Source organism: Netta rufina, assembly GCF_964035555.1.
Source record: "Netta rufina genome assembly, chromosome: 3".
NCBI classification, from domain to species: Eukaryota; Metazoa; Chordata; class Aves; order Anseriformes; family Anatidae; genus Netta; species Netta rufina.
Window position 1 is genome coordinate 43470490 of NC_140125.1, and position 10911 is coordinate 43481400.

Sequence of the window (10911 nt, forward strand, 5' to 3'; positions counted from 1 at the left end):
TCTGAGAAGTGTTTGGAGATTGTTTTGAATGATAAGTATGGGCAAGCTGAGGTCTAGAGATGGCATGAAGTATGTCCTGATTTAAAAAGCTGGAACAGCAAAGACATCATGGTCAAGGGAACAACAAGGATTTGTTGCTCAACAACCCTGAAATGAAGTTCTGGAGATACTGTGAGGAAAAACAGGCAGGACTGCATGGAGGCATTGAAATTTAGGGGAAAGTCAAAGGTTACTCTTAGTACATAAGCCTCAGGGACAGGAAAAATATTGAATCTGCCAACAATTAAAGACAGGAGAAAAAGAAGTGGAATTTCCTTGACACTAAGGGAGTTTCTTTCAGTCATGATACCACTCAACTTTCCAAATGGCTCTGAAAATATTTGTTGAAGCATGAGTTATCTTCTTTCAAAAACATTTTTGCATTCCACGAGATAATGCTGTTAGAGCCCTCCGCACGCCTTTCCATTCTCTGACTTTTTTCAGGTGACTAATTCCCATGGAATTTCAGGGGATTTGACCATGTAAATACCTGCACTTCCTTCTGAAAACTTGCTGCCTTCTGTTAATGGATACAAAGAGCCAAATTCCTACCTGATGTAGCTCAGATACTGCAGTGCATAAAGGAAACCTCCTAGGCTATCACTCAAAACATTTCAAAGTCTGTGATTAGAATAAATATATATAACAGACAACTGTTTTTTTTTCACTTAATATTTTCAAGGTATTTTGGTAATTAACTGTAACTGACTCAACCTTTAAATGTTAATTTAGTTAGGAGTAATGTGTATCTCAGATGTTATTTAAACATTTCCTCTGCCAAGCCATGTTATTTTAAACAACTGGTATGTGAATCGCTTGCAGAGGTCTCTGCAGAACTAAAGATTAATACCAGCTTCTACAGCATGAGACATCCAAATTCATCCTCTAGAAACCAATAGAGAACTGACTGCCCTTCCGGGAAGATGTAAGCTAGCCTGTAAAGTCAGGGCAGGTCTACGTTAAATTGTGATATAAAATTCATGCAAGAATTTAAGCGATTCAGTGAAATCATAAGAACAAAACAAAAACAATTTAATGCGGGTGAATGTCGATGCCAAACAAGAAAAAGGCAGTGAAGCTGTAGCTCATCAGGGTGACTTCAACATAACAGAACTGCATACATAAAAGGAATTTAAAATGAGAAGAATCTGAACAAAACTGAAATTAAAATCCAGCAGTGTACTGCCTAAAAGGATGGAAAGTGGAAGCAGCTAGCAGGTAGCAAACATCAGCAAGAGCAGTTGTGATTGCCATTAGTTTGAAATTGGTGGGAAATTAAAGCCAGAATACATTCTCACAGGGATCACCTTGGTCATCTAAAATGTTTGATTTTAGGAGGGAAATTTAAAAAGTTAGAATCAAAGATAGGGTTGTTTGGGAGAGGTAGAGAAACCTGGTGTCTGATAACTGTGGGTAAATGTTCAACCACGGGATTGTGGATGACTGTCCTGCAGCTCTGAATGAGCAGGGTTATATTTCACAGGAGCTAGTGAAGCATTTAAAGAAGCTAGTGAGCATTTAAAAGTCAACACAACCTGTTAAGGATGTGAATGTAAGATTCAATGATTTGACTTGCTTCTAGACAGCCAAAGCTGAGCAAGCAGGAAAGGAGCTGCTGGTGACAAATGCTGAGAAAAGGAAAGCAGAATCCCAAAGGTTTCCAGATGATGACTAGCATTTAACTCTGAGTAGCACTTGCACAAAAAAAAAAAAAAAAAAAAGAAACCAAATGATTACAATTGCAGGCATCATAAAATACTGGGACACAGAAAATTTAAAGTACTGAGAATTAGTTACCCAGTCAAAAAAGTTAATTGTGCAGTTACCAAGGCTAGATGTAGCTTTAGAAAATAGAAGAAAAGGAGCTCCAATGTAATGAAGGGATTACAAATTATGAAATAAGTAATAGGAACTATGTCAAAAAAAAAACCATCACAAACAGAAAAGAAACAGCATCATCTAATCAGGGTGTTGAGAGCTGAGGAATAAAAAATGAAGTGGAGGAAACCAATGCTTGGCTGAGTCTTTAACAATAAAAAACGTTTTTAGCCACTGACAGCACAAAGGGTGGAGGACTGACCAGAACTACCCTACAGCAGGAAAACTTTACAGTAGAAGAGGTAAAAGAGTGACCCAAGCTGTCACTCTGTTATCCTGCTCTCCCCATGGCCCCAAAGGCTATATAATGTTGGCTTATTTACATTTATTTGAATAAATATAGTATGGTGAAAATGATGTCTAAAAGACAGTCATAGTAACTATTGCTTTAGGGTCATAAATTTTGAAAGAAATGTATGCATCTATGAGTTTGTTTCTCAGTTTGGGACTTGGAGTGAAATATTAAGTTCAATTTTATCTTAGCTGATTGAACCGCTCTTAAGCAATCAGAGTATGGTTTTGAACACCCATCTGTGCTATTCCTAGAATACAGTGCAAATTCAAAGATCAGTTGTTAAAGTAGCAAGTCAAAAGCAAAAAGCTAGATGGCTTTCTGTAGTGATAAACTATAATTTATGTAATTAATATTAACATTTTAATTTCACTGTAGTAAAGTTTAAAGTGTAACTAAAAACTATGAAATTTGATTTTGAAGTAACTATAGTGTAGTATAGTGTTTAATACTGTAGAGCAAGGAACTTTTTATAATTACTGGATTGAAGTGAAAACTACAGCAAATTCAATCAAAATACTGTGTGTGTGACATTTCAGGGCTATCAGAAAGTGGGAAATCAGTAGCTTTTAGTAAATATCTTGTTCTTGTCATGCTTTACCCGGTGACTAGCTGTTCAAGCACATACCACATCGGTAAAGGAGACTGTGTGGTTGTGGGGATTGCTTGATGTTCATTAACTATTTAAAGCTCCTGTGAGCAGATAGCTGCTGTCTTGGAGGCCCCCAGCTTGTTTTTACGTCTGTCTCCCAGTGGGCAAGTGCCCCTGCTGTAATGAGTGCTAATTAATAATTTTTCCAGGAACAGTGACAAAGAACTGTGGATCGAATGCATGTGGAAAAATTAGTTATTCTGGCTCAAAAAGCTGAGTTTTCAAATCATGTTCTTGGTGTGCAGTGGGACAGGATTTGCTTCTTTACCTCTCTGCTCCTTTTCTAGACTGTGTAGCAGTCTCTAGGGAGCAGTTCTAGGGTTGAGATGTTTCTGGGAAAGCAGTTTTCCAATGCACTGACATTCCTAGGACTAAATCAGACCTTTTAGGGCAGAGAAGTAGTGCAGAAGTGCTGGAGTATCAGCACTTCTCTTTGATCCCACTGCTTCACTTGGACACCCCAGCTCTATGGCTCTGGTTAGGCAGGGGACGTGCTACTATTACTTGCCTTTCCCACCATATTGTCATGTCCACTGCACAATTGTAATCCATGCAATTTGGCACCTACAATTCACAACTGATGTCTTTATGAAAAATTGGTTGAGTACTTCCATTAAGGTGGGGAAATCTTATTAAACCTCTGATGTTAACAACTTGATCACAGGAGTACAGGAAGCAGGTCATAATGACAAAATTGTCTGGCTAATGTAGTTGAGTGTAGATTATTATAGGATTTGTACAAAAGGGAATTTGTTGCTGGCTTTTTTTTTCTTTCATACTTTATACCAATAGTAAACATTTCTGTTTTGTGCTGCTGGGCTGAGATATTGAATCTTCTTGTCGTTAACAGGTACTTCTTGCAAATACATTGGTTTGTGACTTTTCAGTGATAAATCAATGACATGAAGTTCCTTCCCATTTTTATTGACTGGGAATTGTTCGTATATTAAATAAAATAGTTTTCTCTCATAACAACATAGATAATATCTGAAAAGATTATTATCCCAGAGGGTAGGAGCCTCTCTGTGCAATAGCAACTACCTTGAGTCTGTATTTGAAAAGACAAAAACCTACTAAAGCACATCAGCATTATGCTGACATTCTGCTCTTGTGTCAGAAAACTAGTACACATTTTCTGTCACTTTTCAACATTTTCCTAATGAAATTATAAATGCTATTGCAGAATAAACTTCACAAAATTATCCCAGATAAAATCAGATGAAAATAGATCGGATACTTCTGTTATTTAAACTAACAAAACATTGTTCCTAACGTATTTACTACTGGAACTTGAAAAATGAAGGTGGGATAGGAGATAGAAGGGGACTGGGAATTTGCCCTTGAATTTCAAGCTGTTTGGGGTTGACAAATCTCTTTAAAATTTTTCTGAAGTAACGATCTTCAAATCTTGGGTTCTTAGTGTTAGCAACTCATCTGAATAGCCAAGCAGTAAAAATGGCTGGGCAGCATTGTATTTCAGTGGCATGGGAACGGCATGGATCTTAATCAATAAAATCAGAATTATTGCCATGTATGTGTATAAATGACAGTCTGAGTTAATGTGTATCAGAGGTCCATGGCCTTAAAAGTTAATTTTTTGTCTGGAAGTGGAGTTCATGAAGCAGAGGCACCCAGACAAACATTTCAGAACTGCTGTGCATAGATTCCTTTGTAGAGGTATTTTCAGCTGCTTACCTTTAGATTAAATATACTGGTAGTGTTCTCAGAAGTCAACACCAAATACTTGAATAATCCTCACAGATGTTAGTAATTTAAATACATGTAGGAAAGGTACTGTCATTGCTACAAAATAAATACATAGTAGGATGGAAATAAAAAAATCCCTCAAATGTTCAAGTGTAAACAGATTCTTGAGATAAGTCCATGGAGTACTCATTGTCACATTAGGAAGGCACCGTGAGAAACAAAAAAGCCAGGGAAAGAAGTCAGATTGTAAATGGCAGGGGAAAAAGTAAGTCCGTCATTTAACAGTCTTGAGGATAAATGTCATAAATGGTGAGTTAGTTGGGAATGTAAAGTAGGATAAGGAAGTGAACTCGTCAAGGAGTGGCAAGAGGCAACGAAAGAGATGTAAAAGCAAAGGCAGCAAGCTTGAGCTCTCATCAGATTCAAGTCAAAGACTGTCTCTGAAATTTGTAACAGGGATACGGACAGACTCTAAAATAAATAAAAACTCAGTAGTAAAACAGCAGATAAGACATAAGTCCAGTGATTAAACAGGAACTCAAAAACCAAACCAGAAATCAAAAGCTAGCATCAGGTGGTAGTTCAGCCATTGTAATAGAAAAGGGGATGTGGCATACAGCAGTTCAGCCAACAGAACAGAAAAGGAGGTGGCAAATTCTTCATTATCATGAATCTTTAAATCAAGATGTAATATGCTCATTTGTTCAAAGTTTCTTGACTGTGGGTCCAGCCCCTCCACTCCTTCTCCACTGTCGGAGAATGCAATCAGGGAGTTGTGAAGCGTGGAAAATTTACTGCCCTCTCTTTCCTACTCTTTGCACACCCTTACTCTTCAAGGTCAAGTAGCTTCCATCAACTCCTCGAAGCTCTCCCAGATAATATAGATTTACAGTCATCAATAATTCTTAAACTATTTTATAATCACGAAAATCTAACTTCAATGAGAAACTTCAACCTACAATAATGGAAAAAGGGCTCACCTAGTTCTGATCACTATATTTAGTGACAGAACAGTGAAACAAATGCCTCGTTATACCAATTAGCTGATAAAAGTATGTGCTGCTATTGGCTGTGACTGTTTTGAGCAACTATTTGTAATGAAGCATGGAGCTATTTTCACGAGGGAGAAAAACTTAATGTTCAGCTAGGAATGCATTTTGTACTTGGCTGTTTCTGTAACACATTACTTCTACCCTGGACAAGTTTTATGAGTGCTGCATTTGCTGCTTCTGTTTTCTTTTCTGCTTTTGACAGCAAGTTTTTTTTTCCTGTGCTGTTCAGATTACTTTTGTGTTAGGATGCTGATGTTGATGCCGGGCTCTAAATACCAATCAAGATCCACCTGTTAAGAGATTCTAGTAGTTTATTTGAAAAGCTCTTAAGTAAATTCACCAATATATTAAACGTGCATGATGTGGTCTTAAATTAGCTTGTATTACTTGTAGCTACATGTAGCACTTCATACAAATAGTTTAAATACCATATTTTAATCCAGGCAGTGACAAAGTGTGATTACATTGTATATCCTGGAAGATTGTTTATTACAAGTTCACTGATGTCTTTATACTGATTAGGAACATGTAGTTGTCCCAAGAAATCACCGTCTTTGTCTGACAAACTGTTTTCCAGTACATGAAGTTCAAGATCAGACAAGTCGGGTGGCAAGTAAGAGCTAACTTGAGTTAGTGACTGGCTTTCTTCTGTGGAGGCCTGCCCCTTTCCTACATTCTGATCAGTATCAGTGCTAACTTGCTTGCTTCTTGGTGTAGATGCTTGTTTAATATGCTGATCAACTCTGTTCTTGTCCTTATTGATCCATTCGGCTTCCTGCTCTTCATCTAATAACCTTGCCTGAATGGAGGCATCATTAAGTACATCAGCAGATTCACCACTAGTTCTTTTGCTGTTTATTAACTTGCGGTTTCTCTTCAAAGAGTGGACTGGGGATGAAGCTGACTGCACTGGAGTAAGATCTGATGTACTTTCAGCTCTTTGACTTGCCTTTGAAACTCTGGACCTGATGGATTCCGGTTCTGTATCTGACCAAGGTTGCTTTGGGCTTTCAAGCCAGAGGGGTTCAGGACTGCTGTCAAAAGCTTCCAAGTCTCTGCCTGTACACTCAGCACTGGTGAAATCTTCTGAATAGGCTGTGTTGTCAGGACTAACAACAAAGTCGTCTGAGTATATGAGTTCAGAGTTCTTCTCAACACTTGTGCTGGGGCTTGGTTTGTGATCACTTACAACAAAAACATCATCGTGCTCTGTGGTTTTACAATGATGTAAGTGTATTTCTTCCTCATTACCATTACTTCCCTTCCCATTAGCATCTGATGGGACAGCTGCTGGGAGATGGACTTTCAATTCCCTCTCCTTGCGAGCAGACTTTAATATGGTTTCTCCCAGTAAGGGGGCTGCAGTTACTTTGCGTGTATGTTCTTCATTTGCAATCTCATTCTTCCTCAACAGCCTTTCAACAGCCTGCTTCTGCAGGTCAGGGGAAACATCTCCTGTGCTGCTGAAGTCCTCTTTGAGAGTGCTGTTTTGTAACGAAGTCTCAACAATTTCATCTAACTGACCATCCTGCTTTGAACTGTCTGCATTGCTACAGTGCTTGTAAGGAACCCGGTGTTTTTCTCCAGCATTTCTGAGCAGCTTTCTTTTGGATGAAGGGCTCCTCTCCTTCAACATCTCCACTTGCTTTTTTCTGTACTGCTCTCTCCGTTCAAGCTCTATCAGCTTATCGGGGTTGGTCTGCTGCAGCCGTAGCCTCAGCGTGTTTGTCAGCCCATACAGCAGTTGCCTCCTGGGAGCTCGGTTCTCCTTAGTCTCACAGTTCCTTTCAGATCCCGTCTCTCCCTGGGGTGCAGCTTTCTTAGGTCTTCTCACAGCCTGTGCAGACTCCTGGGTGGTAGCCTCCTGCTGGCATTGCTTGAAGGGAGCGCTGGCAGCTCTGCTGTTCCCCTGGGATCTCACAGGTTCCTCTGCAGCTTTGCGGACAGGGGAGCAGCCGGGGGGCTGCGGATGGGTGCTGCTGCCCTTTGGGGCCTGGTAGAGCGAGGCCAGATTTGGGTGGCCGGCAGCAGGTGCTGTGTGGCTGGTGAGCAGCGACAGCTCTGCCAGCAAGGCGCTGAGCAGCGGCAGCTGCCCCAGGGTGGCAGGGGGCTGCTGGGGGTGCAGCAGCGAGGGCCCAGCGCTGGGCTGCGGGGGGCTCTGGGCTTCGCCGTGCTCCTGCGGGCTGTGCACCACCACACGCTCCTCTGGCCCCGCTGCTGCTGCTGGGGGACGCGGCTGAGCCGGCTCGCAGCGGTAGTAGAGCACGGGCGGGCAGATGATGTTGCCCCCTGCCTCTTCCTCTTCTTCCTCCTCAGAGGAGGAGGAAGAAGAGAGGTGCGGGGATGCAGCAGGGGGGGCGGCCGGGCTCCCCTCCCCGCCGTCCCGCAGCCTGCTGAGGCGCACACCCAGCGCCAGCTCCCCGACGGGGCGGCCGGCGGCGTCCCGCAGCGGGAAGCGGCCGCGGCGGCCCCAGAAGGAGCCCGGCCCGGGGGAGCCCCGCAGCCGGGCGGCGGCGGGGGCGAGCGAGAGGCGGCAGGAGCCCAGCGGGCGGGCGGGCCGCGGGCCGGGCAGCGCCAGGACCAGGGCGCGCAGGGGCTGGCGGCGGAGCGCGGCGCGCAGCGAGCCCCGGCGCCAGCGGAACAGGCAGCGCTTGCCGCGGCCGAAGGGGAAGAGGAAGGGGCGGCCCGGCAGCGGCGGCCGGCGCGGGGAGGAGGCGGCCGGGGGCAGCAGCAGCAGCGGGGGGAAGTCGAGGAAGCGCAGCGCCACCGCCGGGCGCAGCGCGGGGTCCGGCGCCGCCAGCCGCACGGCCGCCACCAGCAGCTCCAGGCAGTACAGACCCTGCCCGCCGCACCCCGGCATGGCCGCCCCCGTCCCGCGGCTCCTCCGCGCCGCCGGCTGTTACCGCCGGCAACGCGCCCCTGCAAGGCGCGCTGGGAGCTGTAGTCCTGGGCACGGCCCTGTCACGGAACCACGGAGCCCTCAGGGGTGGAAAGGCGCTCCGAGATCACCTCCTCCAACCACCCCCCTACTACCATTGTCACCCACTACATCATGTCCCTAAGCACCACGTCCAACCTTTCCTTAAAACCCCCCAGAGGGTTCGTGACGCCACCACCTCCCTGGGCAACCCGTCCCAGTGCCTGACTGCTCTTTCTGAGCAGAAATGTCTCCTCACTTCAACCTGAACCTCCCCTGGCACAACTTGAGGCCATTCCCTCTAGTCCTGTCACTAGTTATCTGTGAGAAGAGGCCGACCCCCAGCTCCTCACACCTTCCTTTCAGGCAGTTGCAGAGAGCAATGAGGTCTGCCCTGAGCCTCCTCTTCACACTAAACACCCCCAGCTCCCTCAGCTGCTCCTCACAGGCCTTGTGCTCCAGGCCCTGCACCAGCTTTGTAGCCCTTCTCTGGACACGCTCCAGGGCCTCGATGTCCTTCTTGTAGTGGGGGGCCCAAAACTGAACACAGCACTCGAGGTGCGGTCTCACCAGAGCAGAGCACAGGGGGACGATCACCTCCCTGGTCCTGCTGGCTGTACCATTCCTGATACAAGCCAGGCATGCTGGATGTCTTTCTGGCTACCTGGGCTCACTGCCGGCTCATGTTCAGATGAGCATCGACCCTCCCCGATCCCTTTCCTCTGCTCAGCTTTCGAGTCACTCTATCCCAAGCCTGTAGCACTGCATGGGGTTGTTGTGGCCAAAGCAGAGGACCCAGCCCGTAGCCATGTTGAACCTCATCCCCTTGGCCTCTGCCATTGATCCAAACTTTCCAGGTCCCTGTGCAGAGCCTCCAAATGTACAGTGTTGTGAAGTAGGAGTGGAGTTAGTCTGGAATTAGTCCCCAGGGCCATGACTCTCGGGGTCCTGGGCACTCACCAGCCACTGCCACCTCCCAGGGCCATGGGCACCCCCAGGAAACCTCAGTGGGACACGGGCACCCTGCCGGGATGTGGTCTCTCCTCCTGGGGCATGGGCGCCTGGGCGGCACCTCACAGCTCTTCTCTCCCGGCCCAGCTCCCTCATTCCTCTGCAGGTGTGTTCTCTGCACCCCACACACAGCAGCCCTCACTTGCCCCACTGCCTCCCATGTGGCTGCTGCCCCAAGCCCCTTGGTACAAAAAAGGACGCACACAGGTTGTGTAGGGATGATCTTTATTGAGCTGGGAGAAGTGGTCTGCTACCAACAGAAATTTTCCAGAGTCTCCCAGCCAGCTCTGCTGCACACGCGTGCTCCTGCTGTCTTCTGTGGAGCAACAGAGCAGAGCCACGTCCTTTGGGATGCCAGCGGTCCCAGAGGCACCTCAGGGAGGATGGAAAAGGAGACTTCTGCTCAGAGGTCCTCATGAGATGAATGGCGAGTCCCCGCTGGCTGTTGTTCTGGCTGGGCGTGGGCAGCCCAGCAGGGGACAGCTGGCATTGTCGGTGGTGCCCACGCAGGGAGGAGGTGTTCAGGGCGATGTTGGCATCCAGTTGTCAGGGGAGATGCCTTCAGCGCAGCGAGAGCCTTCGGAGGGCTGAGGTGTGTCCTGCCTCACCGGCTCGCTGTCAATCTGAAGAGAATTGACTGTCAGGTGGCTGAAAATGCTGTGCCACAATTATTAGCCAGGCACTTCCTTCCACCTGCCCCTTTTCCCAGTGCGATGCCTACCCTCTCACGGGCCTGAAGGTCCTAAGCCCAAGGGCTACCCCAGCAGGTCATGGGCATTCCCTGGCCACTGCCATCTTACAGGGCCGTGGGTGGTGGCCGGGCCACACGCCCCTTTCCCTGGGTCATGGGCTCCTCCTATGGGGCAACCCCCAGCCATGGGTCCCGAGCTCCTCTCCCCCCTTCTCCTGGAGCATCAGCCTCCCCAAACCCATGGCCAGCAGCACTCACTCGCCGCGCTGCCTTTCCTGTCGCCGGTACACGGGATGCACGCTCTAGATGAATTTGCAGAGGGGACGCACGGGGGCTGTTCTTCTCCCGTGCTTGTTTTGCGCCTTCTTCCTCCGACGTGGCAGCCCAAGCTGTTGCAGGCGGAGCTGGTAGAGGCGCTTCAGGCACCTCACCATGATGGCAGCGTTGGCCTCCATCCGGCAGAGCAAGGCGCCATCATCCAGAGCGTCCTTTCCCCGGCGGTCTGTCCAAAAGGAAGCTGAGGCCCGCCGGCCCGTGCCCTGGAAGCAACAAGAGAAGCGGCACAGTGAAGGGCAGGGACGAGGGCTCACGAGGTGGCGAATTGTCCTGCTGGGCTCGGCTTCCTCCGGAGCTTCCAGCCTCGTAGGACTGCTCCGGGCAGCCGTGGGGGCT

The 10911-nt window shown here is 47.2% G+C and overlaps 1 protein-coding gene across 1 annotated transcript; it reads right to left on the bottom strand.

The window, feature by feature from the left end:
- Nucleotides 1-5949: 5949 nt before the first annotated feature.
- On the bottom strand, nucleotides 5950-8485 carry MAP10 (microtubule associated protein 10). Its single transcript, XM_084284034.1, has one exon. It carries the CDS (start codon nucleotides 8478-8480, stop codon nucleotides 6081-6083), a length of 2400 nt encoding a protein of 799 aa, XP_084140160.1. The 5' UTR covers nucleotides 8481-8485; the 3' UTR covers nucleotides 5950-6080.
- Nucleotides 8486-10911: the final 2426 nt, after the last annotated feature.

Coding starts and splice junctions, on each gene's coding strand:
- MAP10 (XM_084284034.1), bottom strand. CDS start 8,480: ATGCCGGGGTGCGGCGGGCAGGGTCTGTACTGCCTGGAGCTGCTGGTG.